The 22,464-nt window shown below is 44.1% G+C and overlaps 1 protein-coding gene across 5 annotated transcripts in view; it reads right to left on the reverse strand.

Moving 5' to 3' along the window:
- The window catches only part of MYO18B (myosin XVIIIB), a 349,431-nt gene that overhangs the window by 77,441 nt on the left and 249,526 nt on the right, over positions 1-22,464 (reverse strand). For all 5 annotated transcript variants that reach the window (XR_014519475.1, XR_014519476.1, XM_083476633.1 and 2 more), the window contains 5 exons: positions 17,333-17,446; positions 7,501-7,617; positions 6,611-6,694; positions 4,373-4,510; positions 2,487-2,672 (listed from right to left, as the gene is read on the reverse strand). Coding sequence is in view for 3 of the 5 variants with exons in the window: in XM_083476633.1 (XP_083332759.1) it covers positions 2,487-2,672; positions 4,373-4,510; positions 6,611-6,694; positions 7,501-7,617; positions 17,333-17,446 (639 nt within the window). In the remaining 2 variants the exon portion in view is untranslated. The remainder of the gene's footprint in view (positions 1-2,486; positions 2,673-4,372; positions 4,511-6,610; positions 6,695-7,500; positions 7,618-17,332; positions 17,447-22,464) is intronic.

The following is a 22,464-nucleotide window of genomic DNA, read 5'->3' on the forward strand; positions in this document are numbered from 1 at the left end:
TTGAGCTTTTTTTTAGGATTTACAACTTCTTGAGCTTTTTTTTAAATTTAAGTTGCTGAGCTTTTTTGAGGATTTTACCCCAGAGACCGTCTTAAATCGACCCGAAGGCTAGATTAGGCCCCCAAAACAGACTTTGGACATGCCTGCTATAAACTAATTAAAGTTGTTTGAGATTAGTGTGGATTCTATTTCTGCAATTTACTGTACACTAGCACCCCTCTGTTAATATATTAAGTAATATTCATCAGGGCTGCTTGCCAGTTTTGAAGTGACAAAACCTCCACAAAACCTCTCAGGTGAAATCTCTTGCAAATCCATCAAGCAAAGGCAATGGCTGTAATTGGTATTAGCTGATCTTAAGTGCTGATAAATTGCTGTTGGGCTGATAGAAAGCCGCCATACTTTTTATTTCCCACAAAACTCAGAATTTACTAAGTAGGGTAAGATAACTTTCCCCCACAAAGAACCACAGAGTTTTATCAAGGTATCCTCAGTGAAAATTTCCCGGCTGAATCTTATGGGGTGGTTTCCTCCCACCTTTTTTGCAGGAAAAGAATGCCCAAATCTCTCAATTTCCACCTTGCTGTCACAGCTTGTAGTCAGAGGGGATCAGACCTTTTCGGGAGTCATGAAATTATTACTAAGCTCCTTCTTCCATCAAAGTCACAACCAAAGCTGGGAAACTATTAAGGCGTGCAAAGCGTGAACAGTTTTGCAAGCGCCAAGGCAGAGAAGTGCAAGACTGCCTGGGGAAGGCTTTGTGATAACAACTTCTGCAATTAGGAAGGATGTCTGCTGTCAGAAGGGACTCTGTGGCACCAGCATTCAGAGCCGCAGAACTAAAAGGCCTAAAATAAATTACACAAGGGATAGGAGGGCATTTTGCATTTCATTTTTTTTAAAAAATAAATAAATCCAGCTTTCATTTGCTCTCCAGTTAATTTTTTGTTTTAATGCCTTCTCTAAGAGCGTAAGAAGAGCCTGCTGACTAATGGCACACCCAGTCCAGCATCCAGTTCTCACAGTGGCCAAGCATCTGTCGGCTGTGGATTTCCCTCTCCTGCGCTTTCCAGGAACTGCTCTTTAGAAGCATCACAGCTCTGTCCATGGAGGCAGAGCAGCCATAGTGGCTGAAAGCCATTGTAGCCTTCTACCCCTCCAGGAAAGTGTCCAGTCCTCTTTTACAGCCGGCCATTGCTGCCTCCTCTGGGAGGGAGTTTCACATTTTACATTTTAACAATGTGCTGCATGAAGAAGGACTTTCTTTTGTGTGTCCTGGATCTTCTCTACAGGCTTAGAGACCTCCTTTGACCTAAGCCTAAGTCTCGCCGTGTGCACAGGCCAGCACCCTCCTCTTCGCTCTGCCTACCATTAGTAGCCTGGCTTTCTGTCCCACCAGTCCTGTTGGCCACGACTGATCCCTGTATCCTAGCATGACCTTCGAGGTGACTCCATAGTCTTATCACCACCACTAGCGTACACAGGGTACACGGAAAAGCAGGGTCTCTAGGCATGAGGTTGGATGCAGATAACATGCTAAACCCAAGTGTGTCTCAGTGGGGGACTCTCTGAAGCGATCCAAGCAGAAGCTCTTGGGAATCTAATCTAAGCCAAGTAGCCCATCTCAAAAATTACAGAAATAATGTAATCGGCACCATAATGGGAAATGGAAGGGGAGGTGCTGGAGTATGCTGGCAGTTTTCACGTCCAATCACGGAGGAAAGCTAATTCTTTAAAACCTTTCTCCCAGTGTCTTCTTTGTCACTCCTTGCTAGCTCTCTGAAAATTTTACAAAGAGTATTTTGGTGGCATTTTGATTCAATTTATCTCATTTATCCTTAATCCAGGCTTTCCACTTGTTTATTTTCTCCCAGGTCTTTTCTATCCTTCCCAATGCGGTGTGTGTGTGTGTGTGTGTGATTTCACGTTTGTCTCGTAGACTCTATACACATCCTACACATCCTGCTTTAATTTCTCTTGTTTACCGGATGATGCATTTGTTTAGTTGTTTATTGGTCCTGTTTATAAGATTCCGTAATTTTGGCATATTATTTTTCTTTTGTTTTTAACATCTTTATTGAAAGTTCAAAAAGTACATAAATATATGTGCAATAAACACTGTGAGACGTAAACAAAAGAGAGAAAAAGAGAAAGAGAAACAGAACCCATGTAGAAAGGAAAATAAAGGGAGGAGGGGGGAACCCAAAACTGTATGCTTTACAAGGTTGTTATTGTACTTCACCAGATCTTAACCTATTACAGTATTTCTAAAAATGCATTCCAAATATCATTGAATTTCGCCGTGGCAAGTCTGTTTTTATATGCATTCATATGTTGCGAGTTTGTATAAGTAATTTTGGCATATTTCCCCCCTCTTTTTTACTGCTTTGTTCCCTGCTCTGGGATTGGAAACATTCAATGAAGAGCCAACTGAAAATAAATAAATCCATTCTCCCACCCGCCACCCCCATTCCTGGCCCTCTTACCAGTTCCACCCGCCTGCGATTGGCCTCCAGCTCCCTCTGAGCCAGCTCACTGAGGTCTGCTTTCATCTCTTCCATCCTCATCTGGTAGTAGCAGGTCTTCTCTCTTTCCCGCGCCTCCCCTTCCTTCGCCTTCTCCAGCTCCTCTCCCATCTTGATCACACTGTCCCGAAGACGGAGAACCAGCACCTGGGGAGAGAGAAGAGTTAGGGGGCAGTGGGGGGGGGGGGAGTCGAACAGAAACCCGTCACAGAATCACAGAACTGGAGAGTAGAAAGTGACCCCAACAGTCATCTAGTCCAACCACCCTTCTTTCTTTTCTTTTCTGCCTTCTACAATGACAGATACAACACCAGCAGGATGCGATGCACAAGTGAAAATTGTGCTGTGGACTTGTACTCCCCAAGAACCTTACTGCCCATCTGACTGGGTTGCCCCAGCCACTCTGGGTGGCTTCCAATAAAATCACAGTAAAACATCAAACATTAAAAACTTCCCTTCAGATGTCTTCTAAAAGTCAGATTTTTTTTTATTTCCTTGACATCTGACGGGAGAGCCTTCTTCCTTTTAGCCTCTCAATATGCCGGGGGGGGGGGGGCAGTTAGGCTGAGAGTCAGTGACTGGCCCAAGGTCACCTTATGAGCTTCATGGTCCAAGAGGGATTTGAACCCATGTCTCCCATTCCTATTCAGATGCTAAAACCATTAATGCCACAATTGCTCTTCTTATAGAAAATAGTTCCCAGGATTCTCTGGGTGGTTGGAATGAAAATTAAATAAGTTAAAGTCTGTAGCATAGTGTTTTAAAAAAGGTAAAGGACCCCTGACAGTTAAGTCCAGTCGCAGATGACTCTGGGTCAAGGTAGCCGGTGTTTGTCCGCAGACACAGACAGTTTTTCTGGGTCATGTGGCCAGGATGACTAAGCCACTTCTGGCAAAACCAGAGCAGTGCACAGAAACGGCGCTTACCTTCCCGCCAGAGCGATACCTATTGATCTATTTGCACTTGTGTGCTTTCCAACTGCAACGTTGGCAGTAGCAGGGACCAAGAAACGGGAGCGCACCCTGTCGCGGGGATTCAAACCGCGACCTTCTGATTGGCAAGCCCAAGAGGCTCAGTGGTTTAGACCACTGCGCCACCCACGTCCCATAGCATAATGTTTAGGAACACGCAAAGCTGCCTGACAGGCATTCCCCCCCCCCCAATGTACCTGTGTTCAATTTATGTGTGACCACATGGATGTGAGGCTCCAGAAACTTGGAAGTGTGTGGGGAGACCTGATGAGCCTCAGCAAAGCTCTGCTTTGCCTCCAGCTGGTGAGGAGACCCTCCCCAGAGCTCAAAAGGGACATTTTCTTTGGGCTCCAGGGTGGGTCTCCTCGTGAGCTGGAGGTGCAGCGGGGCTCTGCTGAGACTCCCAGCTAACAGCAGCTGACACACAGAAAAGCTGCACTTTCCTGCATGCCAGAAAGCCCCCTGTGCCTCATGTGAGCCAGAGGGGCAGTGGGTCTTGTTGACAGGTTCAGCTGATTAATGGGGAAGCTTCTTCCTCACCCATCAGTGGGGCTTTTATGGAACAGACAGATGACTCCTCATTTTATGCAATTTCCCTGACATGCACGCAGGTTCAGAATGTAACCCCTGTGCAAATGAGGAGTTGCCAATGAACCAATGGTGCATCTAGCTCAGTGTTGTCTGCACTGACTGGCAGCAATGGCTCTCCCAGGTTTCAGGCAGGGGTATCTCTGAGCCCTCCCTTGGGGACTGAGCCTGGGACCGAGCCGGCATGCAAGACAGTGGCTCTGCCCCTGGGCTATGGCCCTGTGATTTGTTCTCTGGGGGTCTTGATCAACATCCTCCCCAGTCTGCCAAGGGCAAGGCCATCCAAACCTCAAAGCGCTTGATCTGCACACTCTGGAACTCCATCTTGTTCTCCAGGTCACAAATCAGGGCCTCTTGGCGGCTGACAATGGACCTCTCCACCATTGATTGCTCCAAATAGACAACCCGGGCCTGGGACACCTGCAGCTGTTTCCAGACAAGAGATCATTTAACTCAATTCCTGCCATTTTATTTAATTTCCACAATTTATATCCTGTTTATATTCAGGCCAGGGGCCTCTCACAAGCAGTGCACAGTTAAAAGCTACAACAGTGAAATCAATAGGAAGAATGCAAATCCACCTCTAAGGTGATAAAGCACAGCAAGGCCATAATCAACAGCAACCCATTGGGCGCAGGTGGAATTGCTCAACTTACACATTTGAAGAAGAATTCAGCCAGGTTTGATGCTAACCCTCACGCTTTGCCCATTTCTTTCCACAAGTCCTGGCACCTTGCAATCCAATTAACACAACTTCCCTCAAGCACCCAAAAGTCAATGTAGTATGACTCACTGACCATAGGAGTCAGCACTGACAAAAATAATTACTTCGTGGATCACCAGCAACTCTGCCACAATGGAGATGGCTTTTTGGGTAGAAGATTTCACAATGGGATTAGACATATTGTCTGCAACAGCTAAAGCAGAACCTCCACCTACAAAGGCACTGTACCTCTTAGTATTAAATGATGATGGTGATGTATTAAATTTCTGTACTGCCCTTCACCCAAGGATCACAGGGCAGTTTACAATACGAAAACACAAAAATACAAAGCATAGTAACAAACATGAACAATAACCCCCCCCACACACACAGTTCAAAAGGTCATAGATTGTTCAGTTAGCCAAAGGCCTGGTTGAAGAGGAATGTTTTCTCCTGGTGCCTAAAGATGTATAATGAAGGTGCCAAGCAAGCTTCCCTGGGGAGAGCATTCCACAAGCAGGGAGCCGCCACAAAAAGGCCAGTTCTCGGGTTGCTGCCCTCAGACTTCTTGCGGGGGGCACAGACAAAAAAGGCATGTGATGCTGAGGGCCAGCCAACAGGGGACTGTCACCTTCACTTTCTGCTGTTGGGACTCCCAGAAGTCCCTGTTTCACCTCTGTGAGAAGCTGGAGGCTGGGATAGAGGGGCCATTGATCACTGATCCAGTGGGGTTCTCCTTAAGTTCTTACAGAAAAGATAATCAGAGCCATGTCTCTAGCATTGCCACAAGGCAGACTCTGATCCAGATGGCTCGCAAGTCACCCACTTGGGGTAGATCCCTCAGCACCCCATTCCACAGGGCTCTGGCCTGAGCATGTGGCTCTCCCACCAGCCTTGGAGATGGAAGAAGACTCCCTGGGAGCTTCTGCTGCTCCACAGCCATGCAGCTTTGTGCTCCTGCAGAACTGACTAAGGACCCTTAAAGAACTGCAGACAGCTCGTGTGGGGCAGGGGCAGAGTCACTAGAAGGGAAGGCCCTGCCAGGCACCTCCATAACTCTGGTTCTGAGCTCAAATGATGGCTTGCCCTTCCGTGAACTGAGCCCACATGATGTTGTCCAGGGTCCTGATTTGCCACACCTTCCTCAAAGAGGCTTTGGGAATGAACACAAGAAGAGCCTGCTGGATCAGGGCAATGGCCCATCCAGCCTCCTGTTCTCAAAGGCAGATGCCTCAGTGGGAAACCCTAAAACAGGACCTGAGCACAAGAGCCTCTCCCCTCCTGCTGCCTCTGACGTAAGTGGGGCTGAGAGACTTCAAAGAAGTGTGACTGGCCCAAGGTCACCCAGCAGCTGCATGTGGAGGAGCGGAGACGCGAACCTGGTTCCCCAGATTACAAGACTGCCGCTCTTAACCACTACACCACACTGGCTCTCATGTGCTGCATGAAGAAGTAATTTCTTGTTTTATCTGTTCTGAATCTTTCAACATTCAGCTTCATTGGATGTTCTTCCAGTTCAAGTGTTGGCTCTGGCTACAACTTCCTCAGCAGAACAGGAAAATTAGACAAATGTACTCAGGAGAAGTCTATCAGTGGATATTAGCCACCAGAGCTATCTAGAGCATCGACATGCAGTGGCAAACACATGCCTCAGAAGACCAGTCACTCAGCATAAACAACAGGAGAGAATTGCTGCTTCCAGATGCTGGGCCAGGAAGGGCATTCCTCTGATCCAGCGTCAGGGCTCTCAGGATGTCCTGAGATTCTTCAGCATTAGAAGAGTTAAGTTCTGCATTTGTACTGGAAAGGGGGGGAGGACTCACTTTTTCTTGCAGGCCATGCTTTTCCTTCTTCATCTCCTCCAACTGGGTCTGCAGCTCTCGGATCTGGGTGATATCTGTTGCAGACTGCAAAAAGGAAGAGCCTCAGAAGAGAGTCAGACAAGGCAGGGGCTCCTTTGAAAACTGGAGCACCTAAGTCATATAGGTGTGTGCATACTGGGAATTGCCTTCTGTATCCCACAAACCTTGCAAACCTTTACAGGAGGTGCTGAGACGGTATCACTGGAAAGGGAGGAGCTCCCTAAGGGAAAAGAGGCTACTGGAACCATTTTGGTTGAATCAGCTGGCTGTTGAATTAGTGGCACAGTAGTCAGAGTGTCAGACTAGGACCTGGGAGGCTGAGATTCAAATCCTCACTTAGCCATGAAGCTCAATGGGTGGCCTTGGGTCAGTCGTTGCTTCTCAGCCTTACCTACCTCACAGTTAGGAAAGAGGAAAACTGTGTGCCACCTTGAGCAGTTTGGAGAAACTGATGGGATAGAAATGGAATAACAGCTAACAGAGTGACAGTAAGAGCTGTTCAACAGTGGAACGGACTCCCTCACAAGGTGATGGATTCTCCTTCCTTGGAGATGTTTAATCAGAAGTTGGATGGTTATCTGCCACAGATGCTTTACTTCAGATTCCTGCATTGCTGGGGGTTGAACTAGATGACCCTCAGGGTCCCACCCAACTCTACAGTTTTATGATTCTGTGGGTGCTGACTAGCAAAAGAAGGTGGGGGGAATGAAGCCAGTCAGGGCTCCAAGCCTTACAAAACTGGAAAGCTAAATTGTGCCACCAGGGCTCAACCAGGGCTCCTGGTCCAAGCACCCCAAATAAGGCAAGGCCACTCTGAAGGGTGGGCCTCCCTCTCCACCCCCCCACTTTACCTGAGCAATTAAGGCCTTGTGCTTGGCCATCAGTTCATTCAGATCCTCCTGGTCTTCATCAATGCGCTTGAGGAGATCAGCTTTCTCATGCTGGAGCTGGTATAACTGCTCATCAACCTGCAGCAGAACAGAAAAATAAAAAACCTGGGGTGCAATAGTGTGAGGCAGCAGCAAAAAAACCCCCCAAAAACCAATGTGGTTCTATGCTGCATCAACAGAAGTATAATGCAAAGATGAAGGGAAGTAATAGTACTGCTGTATTCTGCCTTGGCCAGATCACACCTGGAAGACTGCCCAATTCTGGGCACCACAATTTAAGAAGGACATTGACAAACTGGAACATGTGCCAACCAAGATGATCAAGGGTCTGGAAACCAAGCCTTATGAGGAACGCTTGAAGGCGCTGGATATGTCTAGCCTGGTAAAGAGAAGACTGAGAGGAGATATGATAGCTGTGTTCAGGTATCAAAAGGGATGGAAGAGGTAACAAGCTTGTTTTCTCTTGTGTTGGAGGGCAGAACCCGAACCAATGACATCAAGTTACAACTAAGAAGATTGTGACAGAAGAACATTCTGATGGCAAGAGCTGTTCAACAGTGGAATGGCCTCCCATTCCTTCATTGGAGGTTTTTAAGCAGTGGTTGGATGGTTGTCTGTCATGCATTGCAGGGGGATAAGCCACAGGGTCTGTTCCAACTCTATAATTCTAAGATTCTAAGGTTTTCTGCTGCTCCAGAGAAGAGGACCCAAACCAATGGATTCAAATGACAAGAATGGATATTTTGACCAAAAATTAGGCAGAACTTTCTGATAGTAAGAGCTGTTCAACAGTAGATCGGACTTCCTCAGAAAGTGGTGTGTTTTCCTTCAACATTTGAGGTATGGTTACTTACTCTTGAAGTAAGACTCAGCTGCCAATCTAGTTGGATTCAGGTGTGGAAATGGGAAGGATACCACCTTGTCCTTTCTCTCAGGGCCTGGCCTATGCCCTGCAACCCTAGATACAGAGGAATGGTTGCTTATCCAGAGGTGAGGGGACTCTGCACATGTTCAGAGACACTCTCCGATTGATGGCTATCATGCCATTGCACAACTCTCATTCATTTCAACTCGGTCCACACAAGAGTAATTCCAAGTGGTCTTTGCCCCATGCTGGTGCATGAGGGTGCCATGCTTGTTTTGTTTGGGTCTGCCCCTGAAGAGCTTATAACTGAATCCTTGGGCCACAGCAACAACTTCCGGTACTTCCTGCCTTAAATGGATGCAGCTCCCACGCTAGTGGAGACCATTTGTGGAGGAAAACAAGGATGATTTGGGAGTAATTGTTCTTACAAGCTCCCCCCAGGGCCCGTGAGGAGTGAGCTTCACTCACAGATCATCTTGATAACTGACTCTCACTCTGGTATGGAACTCAAGAGGCACGAGATGCTGAGTGCAAAAGCGCTTCACGTATCGGTAACCCCCAGGCACAGCCATTAAGAGCAGAGGTTCTTCTGTATATTAGGATGAAATTAGCTTTAATTTACAGATGTGTACAGGATGAAGGGGACAAGATTACAAACTGCCAAGAGAATCAGCTACTGGGTTGCAACATTTCAAACCGGAAAAATTTCCTTCGTTGAAGAATATGGTATGTCAGGGGGGAGGGGAGCCTTTACCCTTTTAAAAAATTAATACTATATTTGCTATATAAATGACTTGGCAAACCTCCTAATATTAGGATAACAACTGATAAAAAGCAAAAAGAGAAAATAAATGTTGGAAATGTAAAGAAAAGGAAGGGACTTTTTATCATATGTGGTGGGAATGTAAGAAGGTGAAAGGCTTCTGGGAAATGATATATAATGAATTGAAAAAAATGTTGAAATATACATTTGTTAAGAAACCAGAGGCATTTTTGTTAGGAATGGTAGGAAATGAAATAAACAGGAAAGATCATAAGCTTTTTTTATACGCAGTAACAGCGGCAAGAATACTGCTAGCCCAAAAATGGAAACAAGAAGAATTACCGTCGATGGAAGAATGGAGAATGAAGTTAATGGAATACGCAGAACTTGATAAATTAACAGGAAGGATCCGAGGCCTACGAGACCACAGATTCACTGAAGACTGGAGTAAATTTGTAGACTATTTGAAAAGTATTTGCGATGAACAATTAACATTTGCAAGAGGCTCTGTGAAAATATTAGAAATATTGTAAAAAAGGGAATCAGAGGGAGGAGGTTTTTAATAAAAGGCAGTATTAGATTAAGAAATGTGGAAGAAGGACTAAAACGGAGGATTTGCAGAAGAGCGGCGGGAACTCCAAAAAATGTATTTGTGAAAAATTGTGTTATGTGTTTTTATATTTTGTATTGCAAAATGAATAAAAAATAAATTATAATAAATTTTTAAAAAAGCAAAAAGAGAAAAAGAGAACAGAATTATATCTATGGATAAACATGAAAATAGAACTGTGTGAGAACACTGAAATGATTTAAAGCATCTAATTTCCATTGGACAGTAATTTGGACTATGGTCTTTGATGTGCAGTAGCTCTGGTGGGACCAGTGGCGGAGGAAGTCTCTCCGGCACCTGGGATGGTGCAAGCCACCCATAGGGAGAGACAGGACGGGGAGTGCGGCACCCATTCCTGCCCCCCTCCGTTGTTTGCTCTCCTGCCTCCTTCCTATCCTCTCCCCTGCCTGCCTGCCTCCTCCAGCCAGGAGTGCAGGGTAAAGGTGCGCCACCCCGCGCAACTCCTGACCCAGGGGGTGGGACAATCACGCCCAGCCGGGGGAGGTGCAATTCACCACAGTGGCACAGCCAGGGTGTGTGATCCGGCTCAGCGGCCAGGCTGGGGGGTTGCGCTCTGGTGCGGCCGGGGGGGGGGGGTTGAGATCTGGCATAGCCAGGATTTTGTCACACACCCAGGATGACACCCGGGGCGGACCGCACCGACCTTGCTCCATCTCTGGGTGGGATGCCAGATCATTAGACATAAGAATTAGAGGAGAGGGAGAACTGGAAAATTGCCTGGAGCTATGGCGGGACGCCAGATTACTCCCTTACATAAACAACAAAGATGGCGTAATGACGTAGCTTGAATTTCAACAGTAGAAAGAAAGATTGGAAAAGTGGGAGCAGAGATGCCATGTAAGACAGGATTAGAACAATGAAGAAACAAATGAGGGGGGAAACCTATCACAAAGGGAATTTAAAGGAAACAGAACTCTTTTTGTGGACATTTTTTAGTATAGGTTCATCCTGTTGTCCTAATAATAATCGGTAATACTGAAAAAAATATGAAGAAACTAAAGGGCACCTAACAGACTGGCTGCAATATTTTCAAATACACCAAAGATTGTTGTTGTTGTAGTTTAGTTGTTTAGTCATGTCCGACCCTTCATGACCCCATGGACCAGAGCACGCCAGGCACTTCTGTCTTCCACTGCCTCCCGCAGTTTGTCATTGCTTTTCTTCCAAGAAGCAGGCATCTTTTAATTTCGTGGCTGCTGTCACCATCTGCAGTGATCATGGAGCCCAAGAAAGTAAAATCTCTCACTGCCTCCATTTCTTCCCCTTCTATTTGCCAGGAGGTGATGGGACCAGTGGCCATGATCTTTGTTTTTTTGATGTTGAGCTTCAGACCATATTTTGCGCTCTCCTCCTTCACCCTCATTAAGAGGTCCTTTAATTCCTCCTCACTTTCTGCCATCAAGGTTCTGTCATCTGCACATCTGAGGTTGTTGATATTTCTTCCGGTAATCTTAATTCCAGTTTGGGATTCATCCAGCCCAGCCTTCCGCATGATGAATTCTGCATATAAGTTAAATAAGCAGGCAGACAATATACAGCCTTATCGTACTCCTTTCCCAATTTTGAACCAATCAGTTGTTCCATACCCAGTTCTAACTGTAGCTTCTTGTCCCACATAGAGATTTCTCAGGAGACAGATGTTGTGATCAGGCACTCCCATTTCTTTAAGAACTTGCCATAGTTTGCTGTGGTTGACACAGTCAAAGGCTTTTGCATAGTCAATGAAGCAGAAGTAGATGTCTTTCTGGAACTCTCTAGCTTTCTCCATAATACAGCGCATGTTTGCAATTTGGTCTCTGGTTCCTCTGCCCCTTCAAAATCCAGCTTGCACTTCTGGGAGTTCTCGGTCCACATACTGCTTAAGCCTTCCTTGTAAAATTTTAAGCATAACCTTGCTAGCATGTGAAATGAGTGCAAATGTGCAGTAGCTGGAGCGTTCAACTACACTTCTTTGGCACTGCCCTTCTATGAATTGGGATGTGGACTGACCTTCTTCAATCCTCTGGCCATTGCTGAGTTTTTCAGATTTGCATATCTTTCTGGTATAATTTCTCTGTGTATTCTTGCCACCTCTTCTTGATGTCTTCTGCTTCTGTTAGGTCCTTACCACTTTTGTCCTTTATTATGGTAATCTTTGTATGAAATGTTCCTTTCGTATCTCCAATTTCCTTAACAGATCTCTGGTGTATCCCATTCTATTGTTTTCCTCTATTTCTTTGCATTGCTCGTTTAAGAAGGCCTTCTTGTCTCTCCTTGCTCTTTTTTTGGAAATCTGCATTCAATTTCCTGTATCCTTCACTATCTCCCTCGCATTTTACTTGCCTTCTCTCCCCCGCTATTTGTAAGGCCTCGCTGGACAGCCACTTTGCTTTCTTGCTTTTCATTGGGATGGTTTTCATTGCTGCCTCCTGTATAATGTTACGAGCCTCCATCCATAGTTCTTCAGGCATTCTGTCCACCAAATCTAACTCCTTAAACCTGTTCCTCACTTCCACTGTGTATTCATATTGCATCTTACTAGCCCAGTGGTTTTTCCTACTTTCTTCAGTTTAAGCTTGAATTTTGCTATAAGAAGCTGATGATCTGGGCCACAGTCAGCTCCAGGTCTTGCTTTTGCTGACTGTATAGAGCTTCTCTATCTTTGGCTGCAGAGAATATAATCAATCTGATTTCGATGCTGCCCATCTGGTGATGTCCATGTGTAGAGTCGTCTCTTGTGTTGCTGGAAAAGCGTGTTTGTGATGACCAGCTTGTTCTCTTGGCAGAACTCTATTAGCCTTTGCCCTGCTTCGTTTTGAACTCCAAGGCGAAACTTGCCAGTTGTTCCTTTTATCTCTTGATTCCCTACTTTAGCATTCCAATTCTCTATAATGAGAAGAACATCCTTCTTTGGTGTCATTTCTATAAGGTGTTGTAAGTCTTCATAGAATTGGTCAATTTCAGTTTCTTCAGCACCAGTAGTTGGTGCATAAACTTGGATTACTGTGATGTTAAAAGGTCTGCCTTGAATGCGTATCAAGATCATTCTATCATTTTTGAGATTGCATCCCAGAACAGCTTTTGCCACTCTTTTGTTGACTACGAAGGCCACTCCATTTCTTTTACGGGATTCTTGCCCACAGTAGTAGATATGATGGTCATCCAAGCTGAATTCACCCATTTCTGTCCATTTTAGTTCACTGATGCCCAGGATGTCAATATTTATTCTTGCCATCTCATTTTTGACCACATCCAACTTACCAAGGTTCATGGTTCTTACATTCCAGGTTCCTATGCAATATTTTTCTTTACAGCATTGGACTTTCCTTTCACTTCCAGGCATATCCACAACTGAGCGACCTTCCGGCTTTGGCCCAGCCGCTTCATCAGCTCTGAATCTACTTGTACTTGTCCTTCGCTCTTCCTCAGTAGCATGTTGGATGCCTTCCGACCTGAGGGGCTCATCTTCCAGCGTCATAACTTTTATATGCCTGTTGTCTTTGTCCATGGAGTTTTCTTGGCAGGGATACTGGAGTGGCTTGCAGGTTCCTCCTCCAGGTAGATCACGTTTGGTCAAAACTCTCCACTATGAACTGTCCATCTTGGGTGGCCCTGCATGGAAAACTCAGCTTCTCTGAGTTATTCAAGCCCCTTCGCCATGGCAAGGCATTAATCAAAGATTAACCATTGATAAAAAAAGCAGGACTTGCTAAAGAAACATCAAAACTTGAAAAAGAATTGATACAAAGTAAAGGAAAATATATCTCAAGGGTATACAACCTCCTATTGCAATGGGAGGTAAAGGAATAATAAGTGAAAGCTGTAATGGTGAGATGAGCGCAAGATTTGGGTTATAATATTTACATGGAACAATGGGTAAAATTATGGCGGGAATTCATGGCCTGCTACAGTCTCAGGGAAAACATAATGAAGATGATGTATAGATGGCACCAAACTCCAGAAAAACTTGCTAAAATGTATAAGAACAGATCACCTATATGTTGGAGATGTAATAAAGAAATTGGGTCTTATTTGCATATGTAGTGGAAATGTACAGATATTTGTGTTATTTGAAAAAATATATGTAGAACTTTAAAAAAAATTTAAATTAGTGAAAGCGACAGGAAGAGTAAGAGGCCAACTGAAACAAAAAGTCTATAAGGATTGGAGAATCTTTAAAGAATATTTAGAAAACTATGGAATAAAAGGAAACATATTGGCAGAATTAGACTGATCCCTGTATTGTATAAATATAAGTTTGTAGGGAGGTAAAAAGAAATGATATAAGAAATATGCAACTGTGCGGTATAAAGTAATGGATAGTCAAAGTACAGTGAGATTGATTGGAAGTCAGTTTTAAATTTCTTTTCTATAAATTTTATAATTGTGTTCAATACCAGGAGTATAGATGATGATAATTATATTAATCTTCTTATATCTTTGTCAGGAAACTGACATCAGAGCAACAGGCGAAGGAGAGGCTCTCCGATTCTGCAGGGGAAGGAACAAGCACTAGGGGGAGACGCAGCTTGATGGAGGGGGAAGGAAATCAGCGTAACACCAAGGATCCAGGAGAGCAAATGGGAGAAGAGGTGGAAGGGCTCCGGGATTCTTCCTTGGAAGTCAGTGAGGAGAGCCCTGGTCCTCCACTACCCACGCCCTCCTTGAGTAGGAGACTCCCGCGCAATGAGAGGCGGAGACGATTGGGAGTCAAACAACTCTTATGCTGGCAACGGTTTAAGAAACGCCCACAGACAGATTCTGCGAGCGACTGAGGCAGCCACACTGAGATGGGCTGTGCAGTCAGGACGGTTTAACCCAGGCAGCCAAGCTCCAAAAGGGGACAGTTTACGCACGAGTAACTCCAAACCACTACCATCTTATAGTGTGGTGGTTTGTTTGGTACAGTGGTACCTCGCAAGACGAATGCCTCGCAAGACAAAAAACTCGCTAGACGAAAGGTTTTTCCGTTTTCGATTTGCCTCGCAAGACGAATTTCCCTATGGGCTTGCTTCGCAAGACGAAAACGTCTCGCGACTTTGTTTCCTTTGTCTAAAAACCGTTAAAACCAAGGGTGCTTAGCTTGAACAGCTGCAGTTGCGACGTGACTTCGAGGAGCAACTGTTAGCACGTGGTTTGGTAGCCTTTTCTCAGACTTTGCTCACTTTTGAAGCTTTTCCAAAACTTTTCCAGAACTTCTCTTGCATCCATTTGGTAAGTTAAACTTTTAAAACTTTTTTGGGGCATTTTGGATTTTGGGTTGGGGTGTTTGGGATTCAAGGACTTGGTGTTGTGGGGGGGGGGTTGCGATAATCTGGGAGCTTGTGGGCCTTTTTTGGGAATTTTTATGATTTTCTGTGACCATTGGGCCAGGTTGTTTTTTTTTTGAAAATTTTTCTGAGTTTGAATTTCTGAGTGCTGGCTGGCTGGGGGAACAGTTGGGGAGGTTTCTGCAGGAATCTGGGGGCTTGTGGGGGTTTTCTGGGAATTTTTATGATTTTCTGTGACCATTGGGCAAGGTTGTTTTTTTTCCAGTTTTTTTTCTGAGTTTGAATTTCTGAGTGCTGGCTGGCTGGAGGAACAGTTGGGGAGGTTTCTGCAGGAATCTGGGGGCTTGTGGGGTTTTTTGGGATTTTTTATGATTTTCTGTGACCATTGGGCAAGGTTGTTTTTTTTTCAAAAAAAAATTTCTGAGTTTGAATTTCTGAGTGCTGGCTGGCTGGAGGAACAGTTGGGGAGGTTTCTGCAGGAATCTGGGACCATTGGGCCATGTTGTTATTTTTTGAAACTTTTTTTTGTCTGGGTGAGGGAACAGTTGGGGAGGGGTTTGCAGCAGTTGGGGGGGGCTGGGGGAGCAGTTGGGGAGGGGTTTGCAATTTCTGTGTTGTGGGTGGGTGGGTGTCTGTGGGAGCAGTTGAGGTTTTTGAAGACATTGGTGATTTTTGAAGCTTTTCCAAAACTTATTTTGCAGCCATTTGAGGTTTCTGAAGACTTCGGTGATTGATTGTTGAAGCTTTTCCAGAACTTCTCTTGCATCCATTTGGTAAGTTAAACTTTTAAAACTTTTTTGGGGGTTTTTGGATTTTGGATTTTGGGTTGGGGTGCTTGGGATTCAAGGCCTTGGTTCTGGGTTTTAATTTCTGTGTGGTGGGTGGCTGGGTGCTTTTGTATTTTTTGGATTTGAAGCACATCACTTATTTTTTTTTCTTTTTCTGAGTTTACGAAGGTAAGAGCTGTGCTGCCATGGGACCCAAGAAGACTGCTGCTGCGGTGGCCGGCGAGAGGAAGAAGGAGAAGGTGACGCTGGAAATGAAGAGGGAGATCATCCGGAAGCACGACGGCGGAATGCGTGTGACGGACATCGCCAGGGAGTATGGGAGGAATCCATCAACCATCGGGACCATCCTGAAGATGAGGGAGAAGATCCTGGCGACTGATGCAGCCAAGGGAGTCACCAGGATCGTGAAGAACCGCCCAGCTGTTCTGGAGGAGGTCGAGAAGTTGCTGCTCATCTGGATAGAAAAGAATCAGCGTGCAGGGGACACAGTGTCTGAGGCCGTCATTTGTGAGAAGGCCAAGGCCTTGCACGCTGACCTCATCCGGGAACAGCCAGGAACCTCAGCTGAGCCAGAAGTCTTGGTTTGAACGGTTCAAGACAAGATCTGGCATCCACAGCGTGGTCAGGCATGGAGAGGCTGCCAGTTCTGATGTTCCTGCGGCTGAAGACTTTGCAGCGGAGTTCCAGGAGGAAGCAACTGAGGAACGGCTGTCCTCCAAAGAACTGAGGAACATTTGCCTGAAGTGGAAGGATGTGCAGGCTTTTGCACAGCGGCACCACCTGACAAGCACGTGGCACGTGACCTTGCGAACACTTTTGATACGAGGGTTATGTCGCCTTTCAGGGAGGTGCTGAAAAGGCGGATGAAGCAGCAGACTATGGACAGGTTCTTGAGCAAGAAGCAAAGAGTGGAAGAGGAGCCTTCTTCGAGTGGTCCCCCAGAGTCTTAGAAAATGTACTGTACACTTTGTTGATTTTTAAATGTTTTTCTGTCATGTTTATAAAGTTAAGAAAAATTCGCTAGACGACAAAACTTGCGGAACGAATTAATTTCGTCTTGCAGGGCACCACTGTATTTCCGTTATTTGTTTATTTGATTGTATGTTTGTTTGTTTGTTTGTTTACTTGTATGTACATCTGTTTTTCATAAACATATTTATTTTAAATTAATAAAGATAATTTTTTTTAAAAAAAGGGGGTTTTTTTGTTCTTAAATATCTCAACACGTGTGGAGCTCAAGAAATCAGTAGCTGTTGATAAGGGACTAAGATCAGGACTGAATGCAATTGGATTAACCAAGATATTGGAAGCAGGAAGAAATAAGAACTTTGCACCCCGAAATCCAGCACACAGGAAGTCACTAAAATGATCTATATTTGGATGGGAATTGTAATTTGATATTGATAAAATGTGGCTGTCATTGGATTTTAATATTTGAAAATCAATAAAGATTATGTATAACCACGGGCCACAGCAACTTTCATTGCGGACTCCTACCAAGTTCTTGTTCCTGCTGTACGTCTCCAGCTCAAGGTGCAGGTTCTCGAGCTCCAGAGCTAGCATCTTTTGTGCCTTCTCAGCCTCTCCACATCTGGCTGTGCTCTCTTCCAGCTGCAAAATGCATAGCGAGAAGCAGTCAATGCATCACCTCCCACCAGCCGGGGAAACCATTTAGCTAGCTTAGCTTTCTCCCTCTGCCCTTAAGCAACATTTATTTACATTTCACTCCAAGAGCGTTTCTATATTTTGAAGCCCATCACAACTCTGCCTGCTTACAGCTATGTTCCTCTGAGGACTGGCGACACTGATTTCACACACACGCAGCCCACGAAACACAGCTCTAGCTAGAGACACAAGAGTACCAAGCATCTCACAGCGGGAAAACTTGCTTTTCTTGCAATCCCATTCCTTTCCCATCTCAGCGACAATAGTTGGAAGGCAAAGAGAAATTGATGCTTTTGCACAGCAAGCCTGAGCCCACTTCTTATGCCAAACCCCTGACTTTATTTCAGGCAAATCTTGCAGTAAATCTAGGCTCATTAATTAGCCAAAATATGCAAATTGCATGTAGTTTGCAAAGATGTGAGTTATTTACAAGTGGGGTTCACAAATGATTTTTTACCAAACAGCTCTAATTGCACTTTGCAGACACCCCCCACCCCAAAAGGGAGCATTTTGCGAGTGTTAATTTGCTGCTGGGGCTGCTTGTGGTTTCTTCAACTGCTAGCAGCCAAACTGGGCAGAACAAGAGAGAATTAACTCCAACATCCTCACTCTCTTCCAGCATTGTTTGGTGGTTGTACTTCCTGCTGCTTTCTTTCTTCCAACAACAATTTTTTTAAAAAGCTTTTACACTACTTTTAATTTTTTTAACATACATAAAAAAGCAGCTCCATGCATGTAGAAAATAAGCAAATCAGTAGAAGGCCATTTTGTCCTAGTTTTCTAAGTGTAGGGAATGTTTGTGGTGTTGGTTTGGCTTTTAAAAAATGCATATGGGGGGGGGGTTCATGCCTGCAATCTAGTGATACAATGCAAGAAAGGCTTTAAGACTGTGCATAACAGTACTCTACACTACAAGATTGGGGAACGGGGTGGGTGGGAGGGTGAGCTATATAACTCACTGCACTGCTCCACAGTGATCCCATCTACCTCTGTCCTTTCTTTCTTACTTCTTGTTTGTGCTACTCTCCAAAAAGAAGGTCTTTATTTGGGTGGAGGGGGTAGAGGGTGCAGTGGCTTTTGCTTGCTCAGTTTACTCAATCCAAAAAATGGTCTGCAGCTCCAAGGGGAGGGCAGGTAGGGATAGAGGAGATATTTGTTTGGTAAATGTGAATTTATCACACCCACACTTCCTAAATCAATAGTTTCTCCTTTGAAATTCACTCTTTTCCAAATTTTGTGAATCAGTACAGAAATAATTTTACTGGGGTGTTGGAATTGTTTCTAAAAATGCATAGGCTATGGCAAAATTGTGTACAAAAATGCATATATTGAGAGAAATGTGCATGGACTTTCAACTTTGCACACTCATTTACAAAAGACGCACCACACCAGTGGCGGCGCTTGTCATTCACAACGGCAGCACTCAGCAAGTATAAGTGTATTGTAAATAAATGATCAAATAAAAAAGTTTGTTTCTTTTTCCTCCTTTCGTAAACAAGAGATAAGGCATCAGTGTGGTGTCTGACATAAGCATAACAAAAGTTAATTTGGGGGCTAAACTAAATTTGGGGGCGCTGGGCAGATCTTTGCACCCCGGCAGGACATATGGTTTCGGGAAGCTTTTAATGTTTGATGTATTATAGTATTTTAATATTCTTTTGGAAGCTGCCCAGAGTGGCTAGGGAAGCCCAGCCAGATGGGCGGGGTATAAATAATAAATTATTATTATTATTATTATTATTATTATTATTATTATTATTATTATATAAAGGCTCCCCTCTCTCATCTTTGCTGAATGGCACAACACTGAGAGAAAGGAGGAGCAAGTCAACAGAGTGTCGTCCCCCCCCCCCCGACTGGTCGAAGTAGGCAGGTGGGTGAGTAGGTGGCTGGGTGGGAGCTGAGGGGGGGCTGAAAATGGTGAGGCAGACCAGCCTCATGATTTCCATTTTGGACCTTGCTTGGGGGGGGGGGAGTGCTTCTAAGCTTCAAGCTTCCATCATCCCTCGGCAGTTTCTGTCTTGAGTGTAACATGCTCTCAGAAGAAGCATCTTCAAAATACATAGCTGGAACTTTTCAGAACAGGATAAGCCAGCTGGGCTTCTGATCACATCAGTCCCAGGTAATCCATCTCCGTCAGAGGCATCAAGCACCAGGATCCCCTCTGGGCCCCGCAAGTCATAGTGAAATACAACACAAACATCAACAACCAGGCCAGAGAAGCATTTAGCTTTTCTGAGAGCTGTGATATTACTACAATGATATTGCTGTGCCTTTGGTGATATTTTGATGAAACACCTTGTAATTTACCATCAATCCACAGGCGGGTCTTGGGGGAGAATTATAGCTTAGGGACTTCCAGTCGAGCCACGGACCCGACACAAGTGGGACTTTCTCGGGAGAGAGAAAGTCCGGATTCTCAAGGGTAAACGGGGGTGCTACAGGGCACGGTAGCCCCCCAAATCCCATCTGGAGGGAAACCAGAGGGTCAGGAGCCCAGCAGAGCCATTTGCAGATCGCCCGGCCGTCAGGTAACTCCGTAACAGGAGCGAAGAGAACGGCGGGTGGAGAAAGCAGGCACCGGGGAAGCCATTGTCTCACCCTCGAGAACGCAGCCCCAGGCTTGCAGGGCGAGTGATCGATTCTCAAAAACAAAGAATCTAAGCCAAATTTGGATTTTGGAATATAATTGGAGCATACAAAAGGAAGGCTTTGGGAAAAGAAGGTGGAAAAAGAGGTCAGTTTTTATCTGAAATCGGAGAACGACGCAAGACTACGAGCGGAGCGCGGAGAGGAGGTTGGTAACACAGCAAGCGGCTAGAACTTCTCCCTCTTAAAAAACTTGCTAAAAGTGATATAAACTGTTGCAAAAAGTAACAAAGAGTTGCAGAAGAAGGGAATAACTAAAAGAGGGAGCAGAGGGTAACTATTTTATGACTTTAAAAGGCTCTCGATATAACGAAGGGGCTGAAGGAAGTAAAAAGAAAGGATACTTCTCGGTACTTTCACTTTCAAAAAAACCTGCGCAACAAAGTAGAACTTTTGTGCCTCCATTTTAACAGAAAGATAGAGTTACCCAGCTATAAGCAAAGTACGGAAAGTCAATACCAGGCAGCATAAATTATTATCTCACTATTTTTTTACCCCTGCTTTCAACCAAATTTGACTGTTTAAATACAATGAGAAAGGATTGTGTTTGAATGAAGGCTTTACCTTCGTAAGTGGTTTTTCTTTATGGGTATCCGCGGAATGAACTGAGAAAGAGCTGCCTAGCAGGCTGTATGAAGGACCCTATTTTTATTTGGAGTTAAGTGAAACAGGATTTGAACTAACAAACTATTCCCTGTTATTTTTATTATTATTTTGATAGGGGAACAGTCTGGACTATTAAAAATCATTTTGCTTCTTTCTCCCCTCTACTTGTCTTTTACAGCTGAACTTGAATTTGATATTTTTAAATATGGAGCCCTTGGTAACTTTTGGGTTTATTTTTGGATAGATTCCTCTGGACATTTCTTCTTATTTCCTCTCTTCGGATATATTGGGTACCTTTGGATCCCCTTATTAATACCTTCAGTAACTTTGGCCATTTAATTTGATTATTTTCATTGGATTACAAGATACAGCTATTGGATTTTACTGGAGTATAATATACAGCTAATATACAGTTATCGGATTACAATAATTTGGGCAACATTATAATTGGGAGATCTACTTTTTCATAACAAACCGATATGGAGTTAGCCTAAGTGGTGGCAAGAAGAAGGAAGAAAGGAAGAAAAGTTTTGGTGTGGGATTGGCCTCTTCAAAGTTTAAATTCATAGGTTAAAAGGTGTTCCGCCATACAAGTAGAAATTATATCTGGAAAATTTATTTAGTAAAAATTTGTTTGTATAAGTTAATTGACATATAAATTTAAGTGTATGAGAATCTGGGAGGGGGAACTTTTTATGTCTTTTTATCTTATATATCATTTGTGGAAAAATGTCTTAATGATTGCATATCTTGATTGAACATTTTACTACTATTGATTGTATATTAGGCGCTTGGATTTTGATTATAATGTCTCATACACAAAAGAAAGGGGGTGATGGGGGAACACCGGCAGAGAGGAGAGGTTCAAAACAAGAAACGGACCTCAAAGGAGAGATTATGAAAATGTTTGCAGAGGTTAACTTCAACATTAAGCAGAGTGAAAAGGATATAGAAGCAAAATTGGAACAGATGGATAAAGCATGGGCCAAATGGACAAAAAAATTGGTGCTACAGTTAATGAACTGAAAGGGCAACTGAAGGACGTGAGTAAGAGGACACAGAACTTGGAAAAGGGAATGAAAAAGACAAGAGTGTAAATGAGGGAGGTGAAGAAGGAAGAAGAGAGAATATGGGCGGGAATGTCAGAAATTAATAAAACTCAAGAGGAGGTCTGGGACGCGATTTCTATGAATGAACTCAGGCAGAGAGAAGTAAATTTGAGACTTGTCCCAGAGCTGCAAGGAGAAAATATTAAAGAGAAATTAATAAAAGAAATTGCACAATGGATGGAGATGGATATAGAAGAGGTGACAAAATCTGTGCAAAGTGCATTTCAAGATCAGCTAAGGCAAGAAAGTTTTGTATATCAGGAAAAATATTGAAGCTCAACAAATTTTTAAAGATGAAGAAGGCAGAGTTATGGCAGTTCAAATAAAGTGGCAAGGAGAAAAAATAATAATTGTCGGGATCTATGCACCAAACGGAAATAAGACAGACTTTTACAAAAATTTAGAAGAAAAACTGTTCAAACATATGGATCAGAAAATTATAAAAATGGGAGACCTGAATGGAGTGGAGTCAATGGAAATGGACAGATTGAAAACAATTGGGGTGAGCAAAGATGGAAAACTACCTAAGGCTTTCTTTTCAATGATAAAGAATTGTAATTTGATCAATATTTGGGGACTCAGACACGCACTGGAGAAACA

Source organism: Podarcis liolepis (genome assembly GCF_965112155.1).
Source record: "Podarcis liolepis genome assembly, chromosome: 15".
NCBI classification, from domain to species: Eukaryota; Metazoa; Chordata; class Lepidosauria; order Squamata; family Lacertidae; genus Podarcis; species Podarcis liolepis.